This window comes from Camellia sinensis, chromosome 1 (assembly GCF_055761805.1).
Source record: "Camellia sinensis isolate YWXY chromosome 1, ASM5576180v1, whole genome shotgun sequence".
Taxonomy (NCBI): Eukaryota; Viridiplantae; Streptophyta; class Magnoliopsida; order Ericales; family Theaceae; genus Camellia; species Camellia sinensis.
Genome location: NC_138961.1, coordinates 156,700,121 through 156,726,408, shown reverse-complemented (window position 1 = coordinate 156,726,408; position 26,288 = coordinate 156,700,121). Strand labels below are relative to the sequence as shown.

Sequence of the window (26,288 nt, the reverse complement as noted above, 5' to 3'; positions counted from 1 at the left end):
TTTAAACAAAAATTTAAAAATTTTACTAATAAAAAAAAAATGTAATTAATTTTTTTTTCAATGATTTTTTTTTCCAACTAATACTAACAGAGAGGGCAATTGGCAATGCTACTTTAAACCTTAAGGAGGGGATTGTAATTTCTAAAATGTGAGGAGTGTCAATGTAATTTACCCAATGAGGGCAAAATTGATATTTAAAAAAATTAAATTACTGAAGGAGAAATTTGTAATAAAACTTTAAACCTCAAAAGGGAGATATAATTTTCAAAAAGTAAGAGAAAAAACTGTAATAAACATAAACCTCAGGGGGTGCCAGTATAATTTACCCAATAAAAAATCAATTTTCAAAAAAAACAAGAGCCGGATGCACTTAGAATGCATGTTAAAGTCTAAAAAATTATACATTCTACAGAAAAATACGTATAACAAAAAATTTACAATTTATGCTATCTTACATGTGCCTAAGCATACACACTAACAAGATGCATAAAAAAAATATATGTATTTCAATTAAATTAATTGCAATGTCGTAATGATGTAATGCAGTGATGCCACTCAAATAAGCAACAACCCTACAAGTGCAAAAAATTTAAAAGTTCCTACAATAAAATGTACAATGCAATTGATTTTTGGTTCTTTTCACCCCTGTATTCCCATAACTTTTCTATGGGTATAATTCAAAAACTTACCCAGAGTCTGGCAACGTCAGACAAGTACCATAACCAGAAGCCTAACCTGTGGACCGTACTTTAAGGCTATCTTTGTGACAAAATAAAAAAGACAAGGTTACAAAAATGTATTTTCATGTCAATCCCGCTTCAAGGCCTTGGCAATGAAGGCTCTTGTGCTTACTATCGCAAGGTAAGCCAACACTGTAACACTAAAACCCGCCATCAAAACTATGCGGTCATAAGCTGCATCCTGTACAGTATACACCCGAAGCCCAATCACTCCCCAATTGCTCTCCGTCCAAACAGGATCAACCATCCCCATTTGATCAGAGGAATTGGGGGTCAACACCTTCCAACTTTCAGACTCATACTTCAACCGGGTTGAATATGCTGGTACATACCTGAAGTTGACAACTATACGTTAATTCAAGTCAACAGATGTGATCAGTAATTATGAAACAACAAGCAACGGTTAGTCGCATCACCTAGCCAATGCATTGGAATCACCAACTCAAGGTTATGTGACGAATCCTACGCATTGATTGTCAACATATTTGGAAATCTAAGGGAAGGGTTGTTGATGTCGATGATCACATTTTAAAATGGCAAAATCGCAAATTAATTTGCTAAATTTCCATGGCTATTTGAACCAGATTGGTATACAGACAATGTCACAATGGTATAAAAGCAAAGGAATGAAATGAATTCTCAGACCAGACCCAGTTTTGCGGACTGATATTATAATAGGGACAGTAGCACAACAGGCTGATGATTCCACATTTGAGCTACATTGACAATATGAGGGTAGAATGAATTGAGTTAGGCAGAAAGTTCCAAAATTGGATCAAAATTTAATCATGGTAGGACCCCAGAGATTAAGAGCACATAAGGCAATCTGACAAACCAAAGATATCCAAAGCAGACATTGAAACACTGTTTAATTCAAACTAAACCAGCTAGTAACGTATACCTAGTTGTAGAGACAACACAAACTCCTTTCCCATCAGTCTCTGATCGAATGCACAATTGACCAGTGTTGCTGCAATTTTTTGGGCAAGAAGAACCTGAATTCTCAGAAGGAACAGATGTTTTTTCAGCCAGAAAATTCCACAAAAACCGTGGAACATCACCAATATATGGAGGATAAGGTGTGGATGAAGGTTCCCCAAGAAGGACACCAACATAGTGGCTTGGGCAGGTGCCAGAGGGAGAAATATAGTGCTGCACCAGCCCACATGATAAGCCTGGATCACAGCTCAATAGGCAGCCCATAAGTTCTTCAACCAGAGAGGTATTCACATTGATAGCATTTAGAGCCACAGTACTTGGATCCTTATTATCACTGGCAAGAATGTAAAGGGTGCGGGCAACAAGAGAAGCAGCGGCCTCTATGGCTGAGGAATTAATGTTTGCTGCAACAAGATACACATTCAAAGATAAAATGACAAGCCGTTGAGGAAAAATTGTGAAATTCAATAAGAATCAGCTGAAGTAAAAATAAATAAATAAATAAATAAAATTCAAGAATTCAGATCAACTCACACAAATTATCAAGGTGACTATGGTAGAATTGGTTGGTGAAGACACTGTCAAAATCTTCTAAGACAACCCCAGAAATCTGAGAGTTCTGTTATTGAAAAACAGTCAAGTGCATAAAAGAAATTTGGCAAACCAAATACTTCTCAAATTTAGTTTGCAATCTAGATTCAAATTCATTATCAAACATAAAATCCTATACATTTCTTCTTGCCTCAACAAGTAACATTGTATTCAAGAAATAGTGACATGGTAAATAAAATAAGGACCTATTACCCTCTTCACATGAGTCTGTTGTCTTTTTTACCTTTTTTCTATAGGCCTGTTTTGGTAGGGCTTATAAGCTGCTTATTTCAACTTTTAACTTAATTTAAGTTAAATTATTGTGTTTGGTACAGTTTAAGTTAATCAACTTATAGTTTAAATCAAGTTATTTCTCAGCTTATCTCAAAAGCTGGTCAAGGGGGTGCTTAAATTTTCGGCTTAAGCACGCAGTTGATGTGGGGTACTAAAATTACTTAAATGCCCTCGTCAATACCCAAATATTAATATTAATTAAAAAATAAAAAAAATCAATATTAATTAAAAAAATAAATATTAATTGGTATTAATTATTAATAAATTCATATTGTATATTTTTATATTAATTAAAAAATAAAAAATTGTATATTTCTGAAGAAAAAGAAAAAAAATCAATATTAATTAAAAAATAAATATTAATTGTTATTAATTATTAATAAATTCATATTGGATATTTTTATATTAATTAAAACATAAAAAATTGTATATTTCTAAAGAAAAAGAAAAAAATCAATATTAATTAAAAATCAATATTAATTGGTATTAATTATTAATAAATTAATATTGTATACTTTTGTAATGAATTAATTATTAATTGATGCTAATTAATAACAATTGTTGATTATTAATATTAATTGATACTAACAAAAATTAATTATTAATATTAATTTATACTAATTAATAATTTTAGTATTAATTGAGACTAATTAAGCCATTAATTGATACTAATTAATTTATAATGGAAAAAAATTGTAACAATAATACTTCCATTACATTTTTATCAAATGTATCAATTTTCATATTAATTGATACTAATTAATACTAATTATATTAACTTTTATTAATGAAATAATTTTTTTTTTAAAATTAAAACTGAAAAAAATGACAACATAATCATTTTTACATCATATAAGGGCAAAAAGGACAATTATACAATAAAAAACTATTTTACAGCTTATTAACCAAACACTACTCTGCTCACAGCTGCATCAAATAAGTTACAGCTTATGTTCACAGTTATAAGCCATAATCTATTAAGCTATAATCTATAATAACTTTTCCACAGTTCTACCAAACTGGGCCTATGTCTAGTAGATCAATATTAAATAAATAAGGTTGGGACGATGCTTCAAACCTGACCATTTGAGAACCACGGAAGGACCAAGGAAAGGAGAATGCAGTAGAGAGGACTCAGTTAGCTTAGCTCATATTCATATTGGAAAGGGTGGAACTTAGCTCATTCCTGTTTGTTTATCCCCTATTTCCCTTATCATACTCGCTAGTATCACTCCCCATCCTACATTCGCCTAGCTACAGGAGCTACTAGTTTTGCATCTACCCTACAAGTTTCCTACAAATATTTTTCCCCAGTGTAACTTCATGACATTCCAGATAAACAGCCATTTCAACTGTTTTTATCAAGATGAATGAACAAAAGTTTGTACATTAGTCTTCAAAGATGACTGAAAAAATGATCACATTTCAGAAAAGCCATGGATAGTGGAATCAGGAAAGAGAATTTCATTTATGCTGTCACAAACCTCCCTCAGAAAAGCCATCAACGATGATGGAGGTATGCCAGGATTCGACACATTTGCTTTCGAGATCTTAATGCCACTAGATTGAAGCGAGTCTTGGGCAAGTTGCAAGGCATTCAATGTTTCATTTGTGGCAGCTGAAACCTACAAGAATAACTTAGAAAAGTATCGGTCATAATCATGCTGAATAGTGAATGCTAAACCTATTTGTGGAAAAAATTAAAGAATAAGAATATTAATTTATTTATCAGAGATGTGATACCACTTAGATTACAATCAAAACATTTTGGCAGATAAAATATCATATTTTGAGCATATTAGTTCAATAGAGTGTCTTGAAGAAAGAAAACAAAATCAAGTACTAAATGACCAGCTTTGCTTTCGTTTGATGTTTAACAAAAGAAATATCCAAAATACTCATTTATGCAGGATATCTCTAAACACAAACTAGGCCCAGGTATTTAGGGACTCTTTTGCTCCCAACTAAATATTGAGATCCATCATAGTAAGTTTTCATGCATAACTAACCAAATCACTCCATTTTTTTTTTATTGGCACCGGGGTTTCCAGATCAAAGCCCGACTAATCCCTAGGGGTGCACAGGCCCTCGGCAAGGAGTTTCCCGCAAGTGTACCATGGCTAATACAAGTGTTTTTCCCTAGTCCGATGGCCCCAAGGAATTGTTAACACCTAAGAAGTTTCGATCTCTACACCTTAGAGGGAGCACACCTCCAAGACCCAAGGCCTTGCCACCAAGCCAACGCCTTGGGGTTCTAACCAAATCACTCCATAAAAAAACAAGGCGTCAAACAATGTTGATACCTTTCGGCGAAGTAAATTGACCTAAAGTTAAGATAAAAGGCTTTGGCTAGGATTTTTCTCCCATTTATGTATCATAAACCAGCAGGTAATGTAACATAGTAAGCATCTTTTCTTTGTTGGGAGAGCTATTGGACTAAAGCAGCCGATTGCTAATCCATTGTACAAGCTACTTGTACCAAGGGTTTTCCGTTTCCCTTGATGACTTGATGTTTGATTTATCTTTCAAAATTTTCAAATCCCTTCTCCTTTTTTGTAGTTAAAACTGCTGTTGCTTCCACCACCCCTCATCTCCTTAAAACTACTGCCATCACTATCTCTGTACACCACTATCATCTCCCTAGGCTCCTCACCATTAACTCACAAACAAGACCAATTACACACCGTACACATAATCACAACCACCAACTTTGCCACCATTCCCACTATTACCTTCACCTTTTCCAAAGTCAGCACCACAAGACATTGTACACACTAAACATGTCTTTGCTTCATTACTAGTCATAACAATGATGTAAATACAAAATGAGGAACAGCGTTAGTGCAAATGAAAAGCAGGAAGTGCATATATCATGTATAGGAATTTACAAGTTAGCACCAGAAACAAATTATTTATTACCTGTGAGGTATGAGCGAAAAATCTTGTGATTCCTTGACTAAAGCCCTTCCCAACAGATCCAATTTCCACAACCTAGGTAAAATTATCCAATAGTAAAAGTAAGCATGTTTCAACACTATCTCAAATATAAAATTCAGCAAGCGCCAAATCAGTTCCATAATAAATGCAATATCCTCAAAAGCAACAATGAACATATGCCCATGACTTCATAAAAATAAGAATGAACAAGCTCCAAACAAGTTAAGGGCATTCAATAGTGTAAGGAAACAGCAAACCAAAGTGTAAATGACAAAAGACTTAATTTCATGTGGTTACTGAGATATAGTCATACTACTTATAATGGTGCAGGAACTTGAAAGCTGGGAAGCATGACACCAAATAACATTATTTTCCTTATCACTGCCCCAGAGTCTGACATGCTGCAATTTCCATGAAGTTCAATGTTCTCTCTGACTACCACAGGATGAAGTGTAAATTTCTAAAATATAGTTCAAGCAATGTTTTTACCATGCTGGCTTCACTAGAATTTTAAAAATAATTTTAGGTGCCCACTGATTGGAGGCACTAGTATTCTATTTACTTTCTACTTTTTCTCATCATCGCGTTGTTTGAATCCTTTCATAATGTCACTAGCATCAATGTTCTTTCATAACTACATCAGTTCATCTCTCAAAACTATTTAGTATCGAGTAGAGAAGAAGGATTCATGTAGCTGACCCCATTTGATGGAACTTAAAGCTTGGTTTGGTTTGGTTGTGTTGTAACCTGTCCAGAACAATTCAATCCTGATCTGGACTGAAAATTGAACTAAATTTTTAAAAGAGGAGCTTGTTCAGAAATAAATAAACTCCTTTTGAGCTTTCTTTCCATAGCCCAATCAGGGCAATGTAACTTCTTGTCACTAAATCCAGTTTGTATTAAATTTAAGGTTGATTTGAAAGGGCATTTTTTGCCTGGTTCGTTCTTCTCTTGCTGCTGCTGAATTGAAACAGCAAAAAGCCAAGTTGATTCTCTAAATTCTAACTCGAATAAGACATAGTTGGAAAAAACATAAAGATATTACAAGGAACTTTCAAAATAAGACACAATTCAGATCCTCTACCAATTCCCACACAAGATTCACGAAGGAATGAGTCCACAGTTGATTATACTGAAATTTTTACTAGCTAGTGGTCAAAATTAATTCAGTAGAAGTGAATGCTGTAAACAACCCATGTGTCTGGTGAAGATCAATTGCCACATTATGTCTTGATTGCCATGACATTTAATCAGCATATAAAGGCTAAGGTTTGGTTTCAAATAGCTTGGCTGCTTTACTCCCTGAAAGTAATTATATCAGTTTATAGTTTGAGATAACTACCTTGGTCAACCAAGTGAAAGTGTTATTTTTCAAATAATGAAGTAACAAAAATTCCATTAGATCACAATTTGGTCTTAGTTCGATTAGTTTTTGTGGGTATTAGTAACCACACCCAGCACATGGCAACCCCTACGGGTGCCACATCATCATCATCACATCCTTACATGATAGACCTCAGGGCACCACGACCAGCTGACTTGAATGCCTAGCCTACACACCACAAAGTGCAGAACTCACTGCAGCTGCCGCCCTAGTCACAAGAGCTCATAGGCAAATGAGTAGTATGAAGAGCCCAATTTGGCAGCACCATGGCTCACCTAAAGCCCTCGCTAGCCATGGTCCTTCATGTTAGAATAGGAAATAATATTGATTGTATTTTATTCTTAATTATCTCTTCCTTGATTGATATAATCGGCTGGCCCATACCTTATGCCTTATGGTACTCCTGTAATTACGTATTATTATCAAAAAAGGGGATGAAGTCTCACTCATTCCCTATCTCTCTCTTCTCTAAACTTACACTTACATGTTATCAGAGCTAAAACCCTAGCCCATCCCTCCACTGCCATTCTTCTCTTCTGCCGACAGCCCACCTTACAGTCCAACAGACCAGTTGGTAGTCTACCCAAGTACCCCACAACCTTTGACACCCTTCCCAGGTCTTTGACTCATCATCTAGGCTCCCCGACAACTTCTTAGGCTTATTCGGCAGCTTCTCTGAGCCCCTCAAGGCCTGTCGGCAGTCCCTCTGACTGACTAGGGGCCTGTCGGCAGTCCCCTTGGCCTTCGTGGCCCTTGTCGACAGAGCCTCTGGTATGTATGACTCCTATCGGCACCTCTAAGCCTCGGTTTGACTTATGCCTTCGTCTCCCATCATCTATATTGGTTGGTTATTAAACACCCTTTAATTCTCTTTTTATATATATATATATATATAATTAAAAATTAAAAAATTAAAAAAAAAGACTCTTAAATTCTTTATGCTTTTCTAATTCTTCTTGTACTTGTTCCTCCACTCTCATCTTTTGGGTTTGTGATTGGCATTATGATTGAGGAATAGTTAGTAAAATCTCCATGGCAGATTTGACTAGTGAATCTACTACCTCTCACCCATCTCAGGGCGAGAGTTTGGTTATCCCTTCTCCTATGACTGATAATCTTAACCCTAGTCTTCAAATCACTACCTCTCTATTCAATGGTCAGAATTTCCTTGCGTGGTCGCAGAGTCTGACTATTTGTTTGAAGAGTAGAGAAAAGATGAGATATGTGGATGAAAGGGTCTAGGCACCTAGTATCACTGACTCTCGTTATGACCAATAGGAGACCGCCAATTCTTTGATTATGGGTTGGTTGATCCATTCTATGGTTCCGGGGATTGGTGAGGGTTACTTGTCTATGGACACTGTCCAGGATATTTAAGAGGATGTCGCTACTACTTATTCCAGGAAAGGAAACTTCTCACAGGCTTTTGAGTTGCGTCGCTCCATTGAGAGGTCGATGCAAGGTGAGATGACTATTCTCCAGTATTTTACCTTCTTTAGCAATGGGTGGAAGCGACTTGATCACCTTCAAGATTACAAGCCTTATGTCCCACTGATTCTGCTGGTTACCGAAAATTTGTGGAGCAAGAGCGGGTCTTCAAGTTCTTGGAAGGCCTGAATGTGGAGTATGATCTTGTTCGAAGAAGAGGGCTTGGCATAGATGTACTTCCCTCTCTCCAGAAAGCCTTTGCTTTTGTACAAAATGAAGAAAGTCGCCGCTTTGCTATGCTTTCTCCTGTCACTACTGATCGCTCTAACTTGGTTTTTACACCTCCTCGAGATGGTGTGCCTCGTGATTCTCGTCCCTTCTCTGAAAGGATCAACTTTGCTGTGACTACTGTCGTTGACCTCACCACACCAAAGAAACTTGTTGGAAGCTGCATGGAACCCCTTCTGGTGGCCGAGGAGACCGCCTTGGTACTAGAGGGGGTCAGTCTGATCAGTCGAGAGGCCGAGAGGCAAATACAAGAGCACATCTTTCCGACACGGTTGAGCCACCACCTTTATCTCCCGTTATCTCACCGGCTGCTGATGTTTTGGGGTTATCTGTCTCTGATTTTGAAATTGCTCTTCGCCACTTGCTAGACCGTCGCGCCTCTACTTCTGCTACAAGTGCACCCTCTTCTTTCTTTGCCAATTCAGGTAACTTGACTTCCTCTCCATAGGCATTAATATCTCATACGACTACACCGTGAATTATTGATTCTGGTGCTTCCGACCATATATCTGGCTCCTCTAATTTATTTTCAGAGTATAACCCCTCCTCAGGTCAGGAAAAAGTGCGTATTATTGCTGATGGTACTATTTCGCCTATGTCAGGGAAATGTTTAATTCATGCCACCTCTTCCCTTCCTTTGTCCTCTGTCCTCCATGTTCCTAATTTTAGTGTTAATCTTTTATCTTTGAGTCGTATTACCCGTGATTTAAATTGTAGCGTGACGTTTTTTTCCTGATCATCGTCTTTTTCAAGACCTTGTCACGAGAAAGAGGATTGGCAGTGGTAAAAAGGAACATGGTCTCTACATTCTAGATTAGACAGACAAGCTAGCTCATTCATCTATTCAGCTACCATCCACCAAGGTAGACATTTGGCCGTGGCACCGTCGCTTAGGACATCCCTCCTTTTTATTACTTAAGCATTTATTTCCTTCTGTTTTTGAGAAAAATAATGTGTCAGATTTTCAATGTGAGTCCTTGCAACTTGGAAAACAACACAGAGCCTCTTTTGCTCCTTCTATTAATAAAAGTTCAGCTCCATTTTCTGTGATTCATTTTGATGTATGGGGTCCATCTCGTTTTGTCTTTAACCGGTCAAAAATGGTTTGTTACCTTCATAGATGATTGTTCCAGAGCCACTTGAGTATGTTTGATGAAAGATAAAAGTGAGGCATTTTCTGTGTTTCAAAACTTTCACAAAACGGTTTGTACTCAGTTTGGGATGGTTGTCAAAATTCTACGTTCTAATAATGGGGGAGAATATATTGACTCTGGTTTTACCACTTACTTCGCCACACATGGTATTATTCACCAAACTTCATGCACTAATACCCCTCAACAAAATAGTGTTGCCGAATGTAAAAATTGCCATCTCCATGATGTCACCCGTTGTCTGTTCTTTGAGATGCGGGTTCCCCGATCCTATTAGGGGGACGTGGTTCTCACTGCTGCTTATTTGATTAATCGTCTTCCTACCCAAGTCCTTTACAAACAAACACCTCTTCAAGTTTTGTTCGAGTCTACCTCTTTCGGGTTCTCCATTTTTCCTAAGACCTTTAGCTGTGTTTGCTGTGTCCATCATCATTCCCCCACCCGTGGTAAATTGGATCCTAGGTCTCTTAAGTGTGTCTTCTTGGGTTATTCTACCTCCAAAAAGGGGTTGTAACTGTTATCGTCCTCCCACTTGCAAATGGTTTGTCTCCATGGATGCCACCTTCTTTGAGTCTCAGTCTTACTTTTTTGCATCCCCCGTGTCACAGTCATCCCTTCAGGGGGAGCCTTAGTGTGAAAAGATTCATGTTCCACTTTCGCTAGTGGTTGAACAAATCAAGGATGATGAGCCAGCAGTTGTGGAGGAAAAGGGAGCAGGCAAAGTTTATATCAGGGACAAGGACAGACAGAGAGTTAGCTGGATGCAAGAGCCTACTTTCCCTTCTCTACTGCCAACTTCTTCTCCAGATGAGTGTCCAAAATCACACCCCTCTCCTAAGAGTCCAGGTAATTTTGATTCTAGTGCTCATATTCCTGTTTTTTCAGATCTTAATGTTCCCATTGCTAATAAGAAGGGAGTTAGGTCATGTACTCAGCATCCTATTATTAATCATGTCTCTTATTCTAATCTGTCTTTATCATATAAAGCTTTTCTGTCTAAAGTGTTTTCTGTGAGTCTACCTACCAATTTTCAGGATGCTCTCTATATTCCTGAATGGAAGCATGCCATGATGGAAGAGATGAGAGTTCTCAACAAGAGTGGCACTTGGGAGTTAGTGGAGTTATATAGAGGCAAACATCCAGTTAGGTGTAAGTGGGTGTACATGGTAAAACACAAAGCAGATGGTTCTATAGAGCGGTACAAAGAAAAATTGGTTGCTAAGGGCTTTCACTCAGACTTATAGCCAGGAGACATTTGCACTGGTTGCTAAGATAAACTCTGTGAGAATCTTACTCTCTCTTACTACAAATTTGGATTGGCCACTTCATCAATTTGATGTGAAGAATGCCTTCCTTCATGGAGACCTAGCAGAAGAGGTCTATATGAATATTCCCCCTGGTTTTACAAATGCTAAGTCCAAAGGTAAAGTATGCAGGCTCTCAACTTCGCTTTACGAACTAAAGCAGTCTCCGAGGGCTTGGTTTGAAAGGTTTGCTCAAGCTATGCTGAAATATGGGTTCAAGCAGAGTCAAGCTGATCACACCTTGTTTGTGAAACACTCCTCACATGGTAAGACCACAACTCTTATTGTTTATGTTGATGATATTGTTCTGACAAGGAATGACGTTGAGGAGATCCCTTGGTTGAAGGAATATTTAGTTAAGGAGTTTGAAATCAAAGATTTTGGTAGTTTAAAGTATTTTTTGGGTATTGACGTAGCTAGGAGCAAGGATGGCATCTTCATATATCAAAGAAAGTATGTACTTGATTTGCTAAAGGAAATTGGACTGCTTGGAGGTAGACCATGCGATACACATCTAGAACCAGGCCAGAAACTAAGGATCAAGAGGGAGAGCCAGTGGACAGGGGGAGACACCAGAGACTAGTGGGCAAGCTCATATACTTATCCCACTCATGTCCAAACATTGCCATGGTTAGCCAGTTTATGCATGTTCCTAAAACTTCCCACTTAAAGGTAGTTATGAAGATCCTGAGATACCTGAAGTCTTCTCCTGAAAAGGATCTCTATTTCTCAAAACATGGTCATCTCAGTGGGAGGCATTTACTTATACAGATTGAGCTGGATCAGTCACTGACAGACAATCAACTTCCGGATATTGCACATTTATTGGTGGCAACCTACTCACATGGCGAAGTAAGAAACAGAATGTGGTTGCTAGATCTAGTGCTGAGGCAGAATTCAAGGCTATGGCTCAGGGTGTATGTGGGTTGCTATGAATTAAACTATTGTTGGGAGACTTGGGAATCCATCAGACCGACTCCATGAGACTATACTATGACAACAAGGCCGCAATCAACATAACTCATAATCCAATTCAACATGATAAAACTAAGCATGTGGAGATTGATAGGCACCTCATCAAGGAAAAACTCACTAGTAGCACCATACGTATTCCTTTCGTGAAGACTGGGAACCAACTAGTCGATGTTCTCACCAAAGGACTAGGGAGCAAACCATTTCATGGCATTCTCAACAAGTTAGACATGAGAGATATCTTCACACCAGTTTGAAGGGGAGTGTTAGAATAGAAAATAATATTGATTGTATTTTATTCTTAATTATCTTTTCCTTGATTGATGTAATGGGCTGACCCATACTTTATGTCTTATGGCACTCCTGTAATTACGTATTATTATCAATATAAAATGGGATAAGATCTCAATCATTCTCTATCTCTCTCTTCCCTAAACTTACACTTACACTTCCACTTACACTTACACTTCATACCTCATAGGAGAATGCATTCTCTCTCCACTCACTCTCGCTTAATGGCAACAAATTTGAGCCATGTGCTCACCTATGTTCACTTAGCTGCTTAGGCTAAGCCCTTAACTCAACTATGTACTCACTCACTTAATCACTCGCCTGCCTAGGTTAGGAGCAGTACCTAGGCACCCCCACTAGGGATTATTGATGGATTGTGGATTTTAGGCTAAGACCACGGGTTCATCAAGGTTGCTTGGTTGTCTCCCTGCAATGACAACTCCATCTTGACCAGGCTTAGAGATAGGGAACGTTGACCTTGCACTCATGCTTGCTACGTACATGATACATTCCCTGATATATCATACCTACCTCCACAACTCCTATGATGCAGCCTTCCTAAGGACTTGAATCATACACAACTAGTAAGGGTGATATCACCCTCCTGTGAAGTTGAAGAGAACTTGCTATATGTCCATAAGTTGCTTGGGCTTCAATACTCCTAAAGTCTACATAATAGTATCATGAAAGCAACCACCACAATATATAACATCATAACACTTGCACAGCAACACCACAACAAAGTGTTCAAGGTGCCACTCTCTCTATCTTCAATGTTGCCTTGTTCTCCTCCTTCACCTCTGGTAATCTTGAGCCATTTAAGTGCCAGCCATCTTTCCAGAGGTGCACAATCGACCACCTCTAACCTCTCATGCCCACGGTTTTTAAACAAAAGGATACTTGTAACTAGGAATAATAAAAAAAAAAAATTAAAAAAAAAACTCAATATATAACTGATTTGTCGAAATCTATTTAACATGGATACAGATACAAGATATGATATGATATGGATACAGCGATACGAAAAATCTATAAAAAGGGATACATTTATGGCCAAGATACGTTGAAAATATATATATATATATATAATTTTTGGTATTATATTACATGAGCTCAAAAAAATAATGAGAAACCTTTTTTAAAGAATTAGATATTAAGAGGTTGTTTGGGATGACCTAAATAAGTGCACTTTTTGTCTTTTTACGAAAAGATGTGCAGAAAAGTAGAGAGTTGATGTGATGAAAAAAAGATAAAAAAAATAAAAAGATGGATTATTTTTGGGTTGCCAAACTTGGCCTAATTTAAGTGACAACAATCAGTTAACTTTTTTTTAGTGGATACATTAATTTGATAAAATTTTTAAAATAAAAAATAAAAAGAGTAGGGTACTACTTGAATCTCACCATATTCTTGCTTGGTAAGAAATAAGAAAATATTGAAAAATTATTGTATTTATTCTAATAATTATACTCAAATACTATTCAAAAATTATTACAATCTAATTTTCATAACAGTTTAGATACTTGACCTAGAATGTCCAAAAAGTATATGATGCTTCTAAAAAATAACAATAAGTATTTGATATGTTTGGAAGTATCGAGTATGTATCCAAGGAGTATCAATGTTTGATATGGGTACCATATGGACACGACTCCCTGTTAAAATTATTCATGTTTCATAGGTCGTAATGTGTAACCAAAAATGACCTTTTTAGCCTTTTATAAAAGAAACATTTATAAAATAATTAAAACAAATTCAGATATTTCAAGCCAAACAAAAGAAAGTTAATAAAGTGTCTCAACATGAAAACAGAGCAACGAAGCACGAGTATATTTGCACTAGAAAAGCTTTCATTCACCATTCATCACAAACCAACAAGAAACTTCGATATCAAATAGAAAAAAGATACAGGCAAATGGGACATCATTTGGGGCATGTCTAATGAGTGTCTGCATCTGACATGAACATATCATATTCTTAGAAGTGTTCTTGCCCCGGCTCAAGGCATTTTGAAGCCTAAAGTGAACAACTTAAAATGAGGCTTTCAAAAAAAATTAATACTGTTGTCGAATTTTTTATTTAAAATTTACTTTCCTAGCTTTTTGAGATACATAATTACTAAATAAATCTTTGTACTCAAGTTTTGCTAACAAATCATTTTCAATCGATAGTATAGGCTATAATCCACTTAATCTTGTTAATCTTAAGTAGAAATTTATCAATTTAATTTTAAAAAGCTTATTTCTGCATAAGCAACGATTACACGTAATGTCAATAATACTCCGCAACCAATGCATAAAATTAGAAGGAAAAAAATCTAATATTTTAATATAATTTATTACCTCAATTGAAGTGTTTTTCCTCCTAATATTTTAATATCATTTATTATCTCAATTGAAGTGTTTTTCCTCTCTGTAAAATTTATTTTAAAACTTTCAATCCTAAAAACAAATCTAAACCATCAATATCAAAATAATTGTCACATTTTAGGTTATATTTGAGATTAAAACAATATTTTTTTAAACTATCATTGTATAATGATTTTAAAATTTTGAAATCAAATAAAAACCAAAACCACCTTCATATATTTAAAATTGATGGATAGAAAATAAATGAAATAGTAGGTGTATTTTGGTCCTCTGTAAATTTGGTTTTGATTTTTTCTATTATTGTAATATAAGTTGACTCCTTTTGACTTTTGGGAACTTTGATAAATTATATTAAAATATTAGATTTTTTTTCCTTCTAATTTTATGTATTGGTTGCAGAGTATTATTGACATTACATGTAATCGTTGCTTATGCAGAAATAAGCTTTTTAAAATTAAAATTGATAAAATTCTACTTAAGATTGACAAGATTAAGTGGATTATGCACTATATTATCAATTGAAAATGATTTGTTAGCAAAACTTGAGTACAAAGATTTATTTAGTAATTATGTATCTCATAAAGCTAGGAAAGTAAATTTTCTTAAGGTGCGAGGCATTCTTTTAGCAAAAAAAATGATAATAAAGCATATGGGTCTTAACTAATGATATAAAAAGGATTGGGCGTCTTCCCAACATATATTTTTTAAAATAATATTCTATAAAGGACCAAGGGGGTGCCAAAGCCAATCATATACAAGAGCAAATAAAGAAAACTATACACCAAAAACCAATTCAAAGGTCTCTAGAAAAACCAAAAAAAGAGTCAAGGACAGGTTAACTGTCCACCAAAACCAACTATACAAAATGAACTAAAACATGCTCTTTAATATCAAAATTGACTCTTCTTCACAACAGAAGTTATTTTATTCCTCCCTCTGCATACTACCAACATGCATGCTGAAGGAACCAAACTCTAGGCCATCTTCCTTCTTTTCCCAACAATGGCACCTTTCCAAGAGCAAAGGAGACCCCTCACCCTCTTAGGGAATGCCCAATCCACACCAAACAAGAAAAGGGTCAAAGATCACAACTCTTGGACTGCCTTACAATCAATGCTACATAGCTCATGCTTTCCTCGTCATGTTTGCACATGCAATAGTAGTTGACATGCACTTGCCTTTTTTTAATCAAATTGACAATGGTGAAGATCTTATCATGAGATGCACACCAAACAAATAAAGTCACCTCGGACAGAGTCTATGTCCCGCAAACCTCCTTCCAAGGCAAGGATGGGCCCCCATCACCTCTTAAGGGCTCATAAAAAGACTAAGCATCAAACTGAACGGAGAAAGTCCACCACTACCAAGCAGGTAGCATAAAAACATGAGAGAAGGTCCAACGAATTTCTCATGGCTGAGTAACTGACTGTTGGAACTTGGATGTATATCTACACTTATAATCTATTTGGTTCATTAGAATGAGAGAGAATGGAATGGAATGGTGATTCTTTAGACTTTTCTATGGAATGACCATTCCATTTAAATGGTGAAAGATGATTCCATTTGTAATGCATTTGTCATTCTTTGTTAGTCTAACCAAATATGATAATGAATATTTTGATGGAATTATCATTTTGTTCCACTTCATTCCAGTGAACATCAGTACTTTCCAAATAAACTTCTCAATGCCTCTCCTATCTCTTGCTCACTAGTGGGGAAAAAAATTAGGCACATGGAAGACAATTTGTAGACATGATTGGTGATGAGCTCTTCTTCACACATATTTATTTGACATGTTATGCACAGTTTAACATTCATGCTCTATTTTGTTCACTAGAATGAGAAGGAATGGAATGGAATGGTGATTCCTTAGGCTTTCTTATGGAATGATCATTCCCCTAAAATGGTGTAAGATGATTCCATTTATAATGCATTTGTCAATGTTGTTTTAGACTAACCAAACATGGGAGTGAATATTTTGATGGAATGATCATTTCATTCCACTTCATTCCAGTGAACCAAACGCTACCTTAGCACGATCTACTATTAACTTTATCTATGAAATTTCCACCTTTGGGAAAGAAGATACTCATAGATTACAATCTTTAAGCAGAAAATATCCACTTTCTCAACTTCAACAACCTCTTTCAAAGAAAAATAGTTACTGAATTATTGTGTCATTCACAGTGCCTAGAAACTGAATGGTTAAAAATCCAACCAGAAGAGTACCACAAATTCACATGAAAATTGAGAAGCTCAAGAATCTGTTTATTAAAAAGGTTCTGGGAAATTTTAAGATTGCCAATTTTCAATAAATGTAATACCCAAAAAAAAAAAAATCAGTAAACCAAATGAAACCAAGCCTTAAGTCTAATCAAATGGATCGTTCTTCTGCACGTGGCCCTATCAAAGGCCATTTCATTAGTCAAATTAAGTAGATCCATATCTCTATTTACAACGCTAGCCAACGTTAATCTAGGCCTACCCCGTCCCCTAACCCTTCCATCCACCGTTACAGTATCGCATCTTTTCACTACTACCTTTGTTGGTCTCCGTTGAATATGACCAAACCATCTCAATTGATTCTCTCTCAACTTATCTTCTCTCGGTGCTACTCCTAACCATTCCCGAATACGCTCTTTCCTAATTCTGTCTTGTCTAGTTTTGCCACACATCCACCTTAGCATCCTCATCTCAGCCACACTCATCTTATCTACATGTTGTTTCTTGGTTGCCCAACACTCCGTCTCATACAACATCACTAGTCTAATAGCCGTTCTATAGAACTTTCCTTTTAGTCTAGTGGGTATTCATTTATCGCACAGTACCTCAGACGCACTTCTCCACTTACACCATCCCGCCTTAATCCTATAGGCCACATCTGCATCAATCTCTCCCTCTACTGTGATAATCGACCATAAATAACGAAAATATTCACTCTTCGGCAGTTCTTGGTTCTCAATCCTCACTTCGCCTCTGCTTTCATCGTTACTGTTACTAAATTTACACTCCATATACTCTGTCTTAGTTCTGCTTATCCGGAAACCTTTAGATTCAAGAGCTTTTCTCCAAATCTCCAACTTTGTGTATAGAAGTTAGTAGGATTTTTAATTTTCGCATTTTTGTCCTTGTGAAATTTGATGTTGGATTGGGGATATGGTAACCTCTAGTCCATAGCAAATTACTGAACCAACCCCACAGTCAGATCAACTCCAAGATTGTCTGACAACAATTTTAGAAGTCCAACTTCATTTTAAATTACGATGTCACATACAACAAACCTTTGAAATTACGCTGTGAGTGTCACTCAGCCAAGATAAGAAGATACCGTATCAATCAATGTGTGGTTAAGCCCATCAACAGAATCCGAATGCTGATCAAGTTCAAGTAGAAATCTTCGACTACCAAGGTAACCCCAGGACTCTCCAGTGAAAATTACAAAAACAAGCTGCAGTAAGAAAAGGTAGGGTGGGGAGGAGAACTATCAGCAAAGCAACAATACAAAAAACCACAAGCAGAACAACAATATATTTGACGAACAAAAAGGAGGAAAAATCACGGGACAATCAGCAAAAGTCAAAACACATACTACAGCTAATGAAACACACCAGCTGATCAATGACCTCTACCATTCCAATGACATACTTAAGCATGAATACCTAGAAATGCTTGGATAACAAGAAAATATAAGATGATATCAACAATGGCCATCAATGAGTGTCAGTGTGCTGAGCTACTCAACATAGTAGGTAAGGCAAACTTACAAGCAGGGGATATCTCTAATGGTGAAAAAATGAGACACAAAAAACATATTACAAGTTAACAGCCGAGAAAAAAGAAAAAAAGCCTACAGACTTAATTGGTGATGACCATTCCATTGATCTAATGCAAACCTATGAGCTGGGCATTCAACATATAAATTTATAACAAATAAATAAAAAATGGAGACCAAAACTGTTTTAGTATGCAGAAATGTCTGCAAGAAATTCAATGCATCTGTCTAGACTAAAGCACACATTTCCAGAGTAACCTTCACTAACAGCAGTGAAACAAAAATAGCTCACAATTGGCTCCCTTTTCCATCCGAAGGCAAAGAGCTAAAAATGGTAGGCTAACCTTTCTCTCACCGCAGAAACGTAAAGATATCCATTCCTTCCCTATCACTCAATGGATTTTCTGACACAAGCACAATATACATATGTACGTTCAAAGAAGTGAATGGACAAAAAGCACAATAAGTAATTATTAAATTAAATATTACCGCCAAAACTATAAACACATCCCGAACCACTAAATAGTCAATAAAAACAGCTAACTTTAAAGATAAAAAATTCTATCAACTTATTAACAAAAGCATATCATTATATTAAAAACTCCAGAAAATCAGCAAACTTGTCACCAGCTACGTAAAATACAAGTACTATCTCATATACGCACCTGTTTACCAAGATTATCCAAACCATCAACACGAGAAAGAGCATCAACTGCCACCAGCAATGAGATCAATCCCTAAACAGTGGTTTAAACATAATCTTCTGCCTTAATTCAGATCAGAAAAGCAATACAAAAAAAATGGATTGGCTTCTACAATGGCAAATATTTGTGTCAAGAAACTTTCACTTACGGATATAGGGGAATCTGCACCAAGGCTTTTGTCACGAAAGAAAGAAGCAGAGTCCATGGATGCCACTGTTAATATGGTACGCTTGGATGATTCTGAAGACATAGTTTTAATTGGTGGAAGTGCTGACCACACACTGCCCTTCATATTAAAGATACATGAAGTTAAAGATTAATGTGAAAATCCTTCCCACTTCTCTATATATTTATCTTATGCAGTCAATTGATAAGCAATGCTAAAGATTCTCTTCATTCTCCGGTATAAACCACAACATTCGATCTTTAGAAGCTACAGGCAGATTTGGGGTAAAACTTACAGTAAGCATGAATAAGTATGCCCCCAAGACATAAGCATCATCAATACTGCAAACAAAAAGACATATTCTGGTTGGGCTAATACTTGCAATTTTATGTCAGCACCTAGCTGGAAAACTTATGGTTTTTGACACATTAACCACTAAAGGTATATCAACCAATGTTGCTAGAAAACACTAATACCCTAGCGTTTATGTTCTGGAGTGCACATTCCGAAATATAATACACTTTCGTTCCAGAATAGTGAATTTAGCAATGCAAATTGATCTCAAATTTCTTTCCTATGTATTTTCTTTAAATTATTCCTTGGGAAGAAAGAAACCAATCTGATAAACTAAAATCTATATTAGAGTTTTGGCATGATAAAATGTATAAAAAAAAATAATAATAATAAAAATAGAGAGGCAATAATGCTCCTAGAATTGTGTTTTCACATGAATAATTTGAAGAATAACCAAACCAAACTAAGCCTTGTGCAAATGGGGTCTACTACATGAATCATTTTTGCCATTATGCTCTGTCAAGGTCTTCCCCTCCCCTTAACTTTTCTATTTATGGTGATCATAGCACTCTTCCTAACCGTATATGTCATCATTGTATGACTAAACCATCATAATATGATCTCTCTCAACTTTTAATTGGTACTACTCCTACAATTTTATGAATATATTAATTTCTAATTCAATATTTCCTAGTCTTATCACATATTCATCTGACCATCTTTTTCATTTTATGAATGTGTTGTTTCTTAGTTGTCTAACATTCTACCCCATAAAGCATCATTGGCCATATAGTTATTCTATTAAAAAAAAAAAATTCTTCCAATTTTGTTGATATTCGTTGCTCACATAATATGTCATACACACTCCACTTGAACAAACTTACTTTGATCTACTTAAAGCTAGCTACAGGAGACTATAATCTAGAATGGCGCTACAATATAAGACACAGGACCATTTTTTATTGGACTAGGTCAGCCTATATTGGAAATAAATCCCTTAATAATAGCCCAACTAAGTCTGGTCATTACCATGTTAACAGTAAACCCATTGTTAGCTTACTTTTATCACATCCCAATTGTTAGATGAGATATTGCGATAAAACAATACATAACAAGCTGAAGGTCCAAATTAAGGTGTGCAAGAATAAGAGGACTGGAAAAAATTTAGTTTTTGTTGCCAATTCAAAAAAAAAAAAAAAAAAGGAGGAAGAATAATATTGGTTAAGGCAACACGTAGTAAATAGCTCTGGTTTAGTGGCACAATAGCACCAAGCTCATGCATAGCTACCAATGCCAAATTTTAGGGAACTCTATTTGGAGCAACTGCAACAAGATTTTTTGTGGGGCTGTGGAGGGGAGGGTTTCATTATCATTTGGTGGTGTGGGAGAGGATTTGTACTCCTAAGGTGAGGGGGGGCTTGGGTGTGAGGAGGTTGGTGGTGTTTAACCGGGCTCTTTTGGGGAAATGGTTGTTGCATTTTGTTAAGGAGACGGAGCGGTTATGGAGGAGGGTGGTGGTGGCGAAGTATAGGGTGGAGAGGGGGGAGGAGGGGAGGGGGGGGGGGGTGCTCAAATCTCATGGCCACAGTTTGTGAAAGGGGATTTGGTTGGGGTGGAAGGAATTTTAGGATAGGACTCAGATTAAGGTGGGGGTGAAGGTGGGGGTTGGACTCGCTTTTGGCAGGATCGGTGGTGCAGCGAGGTGCCTTTGGTGAGTATGTTCCCTATGATTTATGCTATTGTTGCGGATGTGGAGGAGGTGGTTGCGTCTGTCATAGTTAGGCAAGGGCAAATGTCTGTTTGAAATGTTCATCTTCATCGTGATATGCAAGATTGGGAGCTGGATCAACTGGTGGACCTTCTGGGCTTTTTGTATGGTGTGAGGGATAGAGGGGATGGGGAGGATTTCTTGGTGTGGGATTGTCTGAGATCTAAAGGGATTTTTTTGGTGGCTTCTTTTTATGGTGTGCTCGTGGGGGGTAGTACGGTTGTGTTTCCATGGAAGAGCATTTGGGCGACGGGATTACCATCTAAGGTTACTTTCTTTGTTTGGACAACCACTTTGGGATAGATTTTGACTATTGACAATTTGATCCAGCGGGGGCATGTTTTGGTTAACTGGTATTGCATGTGCTATAGGAATGAGGAAACAGTGGATCATTTGCTTCTACATTGCCCCGTTGCGTCCCAACTTTGGAGTTTTATTGTTGCATTGTTTGATTTGGTTTGGGTGCAACCGGGGTCGGTGCCGGGTGTGTCACAAAGGTGGGGTGGGGCTAGGGTGGGGAAGAGGCGTCGGAAGGCCTGGGTTCTTGCTCCCCATTGTTTGCTTTGGTTGGTGTGGTTGGAGCGAAATAGGCATGTTTTTCGAGATGAATGCCATTCCGTTTTATGGTTAGAGAACCGATTGTTGATGGTGTTGCATAGTTGGGTTACGGATTTGGTTGATCCAAATGTTTTGATTTTTGTAGATTTTGTGGAGGATTTGATTAGTTAGTTTTGTTTGGGCCTTTGTGGGCTGTTTTTGTATTCTTTGCATCGTCTTGATACCTTTCTAATAAAGTTGTTCATTTATTTATGCAAAAAAAAAAAAAATAGATGAATAACGATTTACAGAGTTTGCTAGCATAGGGGTTAATCTAACATAAAACACATCTTAGCACATAGAGAGGCAGTTAATGGATTTCAAGTCTTCTTTCATGTGTATCATTCTCCTCCTCTTTCAATGAAATCACATGACTTATCAAGAGGGTGGGGGTGGAATGTGTGGGTCGGACTAGTCTATGATAAGTTTAACAAAAATTGTAAGGAAATAGTATTGTTTAAGCCAAAGAATGAAGTAGAATGATGAAAATACCATCCAGTGAGCAACATACAATTGGTTGGACAAAGGCTTTTCACAAGTTAAATTGATTTAAGTAGATCACAGAATACTTCATATTATGTTCAAGCTCCTAGCACCATGTTGTTCTCCTACTGACCCTGAACTGACAAGTCAATAGCTAACAAAATAATAACAAAATAATCCAAGAACACCAAGTTCTAATTGGTGTATGCCGATGATAGGAAGGGGTTGTTTGGGATGACCTAAATAAATGTACTTTTTATCTTTTTACGAAAAGATGTGCAGAAAAGTAGAGAGGTGATGTGATGGAAAAAAGATAAAAGATGGATTATTTGAAATACGCCAAACTTGGCCTTAGATGTTAAAGGAAACAACAAAAGAGGGAAGGGTGAAAGATGTTTAAACCTAAAAATAACCCTTAACCCTCGCCGTGATGGTTTTATTTCCACCTAACATCTGCTAAATCCAAATTTAAATGGCAATAAGAAAACACCAGGGAAACAGAAAATCACAAGAACTTCACCTGTATCCACCTAATGGAAGGCAAGTCTCTTCTTTCAAGCAAGATTCTGAATCATGAGTTCCCACTTTTGTTGTCTAATCAAAATGAAACATACTAATTATCAATACACAGTATATAGAACTTGTAAAGAGTTACTTGAAATAATCGTCACATGTTGGATCAAACAATATGCACCACCACAATCTCTAACCTGCATGACTAAATCAAATTCAGCAACATCTGCAGTATAACCTTTCTTGTTTCCATCATTCTTTATGGCTGCCTGAATGTACAAGTGAGAGCATTAAACACACACAACATAAACCAAGAGTCCAAGATGGTAGTTCATAGAGTGGCAGTGACTCCATCAGCTTGCATAAAGTTCATCTGGTTAAAAAGCTGTAGAACGGTAAACAAAGTGTTCCTCATGTTTGAAATATTACTTAAAAGACACCTCTTAGCATAAAAAGATAAACCTCTTGTTTTCTGCAGAACTTTCAAACTCTTGGTTACTAGAACCTCCATTCTATTCCAGCGCTACCAGAAGGAAGCCCAACCAGACCTTGGATACTATTCAAACTGATACATTAGGAGTCTTCATAAAATATTATGGGTGTAAATAATTAAATCCAATTTTTGACTGTTGAAAAAGACAACACTGACTTTTCTCTAGACTTGTTATTCTCTAGAGTCATCCATCACGAGAAGTAAAGAAAAGAATAAACAAATAAAAGAAGGAAAAAATGAGCCAAGTGAAGAACAAAGAAAAATGAAAGGATGAAAACTGGTATCAATTGTGTACACTTTTATTTGTTGGTTGTCAACATAATTTTGATATTTTGTATTCCATTGCATTGTATTGTTGGGTGGTTCCCTCCTTAATGGGGTCCCACACCAAGACTCAAAATGAGTCAACTAGTTGTATTTTATTTTATTTGTTTTTATTTGTTAAGCTTCTTTGTGAAGTCTTGCACCGTCAAACAAAGAAAAGAAAAAAAGGAGACTTTTGTATCTGATTTAATCAACACACAGCAACAGCAAAATAGAGTGTTGCGAGAGAGACCAAGAAGAGGAGAAAAAAGCTAGATTTTCTTCCATACTTCAAGCCAAGATCGGGTGGTTAATTTAAGTCCCATTTTGATGAAATTTGAGTATGTTGCTCATGAAGACAAGCTCTACACTTTGATTGGAGTTGATTTTGTCAAAGCTCTCTTGGATTTGTAGCTTTGAAAATCCACTTTGGTGAGACCTAAACTTTTACCTTTTGTTGATTTCGTTGAAACCCACCTTTGTGATGGTGATATAATTGATGATTAGTGATCCATGAATATTCGCTTGATGATTGTATACCTCTAGTTGTAACTAGAAATGACATCTTGCAACCCCATTTTTTTATAGTGGAAGTTTGATTCAGAGTTGGACCCGTAGACATAGTCACTTTGCCAAACTACGTAAATTTGGTGTTTTGTGATTGTTTTTGTTGCCTTTAATTTTTCAGCCATATTATTTCTTATTGTTTGTGGTTTGTTGCCCATTTTCTATTCACACAAGGAGGGAAAAATATAGGGATTTTGCCAACAAGTATAGTCGCTAGACTAGTATCAATTGAAATTACTAGTTCTCATTTTAAAAATTAACAAAAAAATAACAATGGAATATTAACGGCCTGTTTGGTAATGTCTTTGTTTTTTGTTTTCTATTTTCAAATTTTGTTTTCTAAAATTTTGAAAACTAGTAACCAAAATATGTTCGGGGTTTTTGTTTCCAAAAAATGGCAAAATTTTCAAAATTTTTTAAATCAAAAGAGTATTTTCAAAACAAGTTTTGATTCTCTCCACACACCCCCACCATCTCTAGAAACCCACAAAACATGTCTCTTTGCTTTTGTTTTTTGGGCCCACTTGGCGTAGCTTCTTGTGCTTGAAGTCCTTCGTGAAAAAGGACTTTGTATGAACTTCATAAAAGGACTTTTATGAGAAGATGTATATTTGGTGAATGGTTTGTTTGTATGTCCTTTGAAGTCAGTCCAATTTAAAACAACCAAACATCATAATTGTGGGGCCCATAGGATTGGTAATCTAATTCCAACATCTACAATGGATAACAAACATGATCTTAATGCCTTTTTAATGTATACATTTAACATATGTATATATCTATATATATTCAAAATTAATAAAAAGCAATGTAAAGCAGGGGGGTGGGTGGGTTTGCAATATATCACCACAAAAAGCCCCAAAGATATATATATTTGAAACTAGCAATAAGGATATTAGGAGTATTATGGGCAATTTATTACATATAATAAGGATAGTATAGAGAATACAAGCACTTTACTTCAATTAAATGAAAGACTTCCCAAGAAGTCAAATTAGAAGCCATCCTAGCTAATTTTTAGGAAATGGACTTCCTGACAAATTACTTTTGCAGAAATTCCTTCCTTCTAACCTCACCAAACATAAAAAAATAAAAAAAATTAGAAGGACTTCTATGGTCAGGAAGGGCTTTGAGAAGTCTCGCCAAACACCACCTTTATATGGTCTTACATGTGTGTACCAAAAAAATTTTCTTTTTTGCCAAAATAATAAAAAAAAAAAAAACATGTTTCGTGTTTTTTGTTAATGCCGCTGAACTAATTTTATTTATTGCATCAATAAGACAATAATTAAACTAATAAAATTTGCTTCATGAGCTAAAGAAATCTCAAAAACACCATACCTCCTTCAGGGTCAATGTGCTACTCTCAGAAAGTAAGAATACCGGAAAATTGTAATTGTTCCACATGATACCAGATCCCTGCAATTGACAAGCAATGACACTTTAGCTTCCCCAAAAAAAATATGTAAAGGACGACTTTAAAATTCAACAGTTGTTTGGTATTCAAAAGTTGATGTTCATTGTATAAACTATACAGAATAGTCACAAAATTTTGGACTGATCCTCATGACATTAACACTCTTTTGATGAATTAAAATAAAATATCAAGCTCACTCATGTGAATAAAACCCAACAAGACCAAATGTTGGCAATTTAATGACCACACAAAAAAAGCACTGTGGTTCTTAAGGAAATTGCATTATTGAGACTTCTCATAAGGTCCAACAAGGACTTGCATGTACATTAGAAGCATAAACTGAGGCAAAAGGAGGCAGTCAACATCTGGAAAACAAGTTGGTTGAGTGCTTTGTTGCTTCTGGGATGTCAAGTTTCAGCTTCACCTGACTGGTCGGTTGGGAGTCTATAGAGAGTGACTACTTTCTATGCAATTCCCAATCCAAATAATATTTAAATTCTATAATAAAAATAAATAAATAAAA

The 26,288-nt window shown here is 36.2% G+C and overlaps 1 protein-coding gene across 2 annotated transcripts in view; it reads right to left on the bottom strand.

Annotated features, from left to right (window-relative positions):
- Positions 1–483: 483 nt before the first annotated feature.
- LOC114257639 (Zn-dependent exopeptidases superfamily protein) overlaps positions 484–26,288 on the bottom strand; it is a 46,220-nt gene continuing 20,415 nt past the window's right edge. Inside the window, exons 6-16 of one of the 2 annotated variants that reach the window (XM_082887663.1) lie at positions 25,690–25,767; positions 23,183–23,254; positions 22,993–23,066; positions 19,313–19,445; positions 19,126–19,197; positions 18,017–18,136; positions 5,484–5,555; positions 4,049–4,189; positions 2,214–2,298; positions 1,642–2,083; positions 484–1,072 (exon numbers count right to left, since the gene is read on the bottom strand). In XM_082887663.1, coding sequence (XP_082743789.1) covers positions 808–1,072; positions 1,642–2,083; positions 2,214–2,298; positions 4,049–4,189; positions 5,484–5,555; positions 18,017–18,136; positions 19,126–19,197; positions 19,313–19,445; positions 22,993–23,066; positions 23,183–23,254; positions 25,690–25,767 — 1,554 coding nt within the window. In that variant the 3' untranslated portion in view covers positions 484–807. The remainder of the gene's footprint in view (positions 1,073–1,641; positions 2,084–2,213; positions 2,299–4,048; positions 4,190–5,483; positions 5,556–18,016; positions 18,137–19,125; positions 19,198–19,312; positions 19,446–22,992; positions 23,067–23,182; positions 23,255–25,689; positions 25,768–26,288) is intronic. The other variant, XM_082887673.1, reaches the window with a different exon arrangement.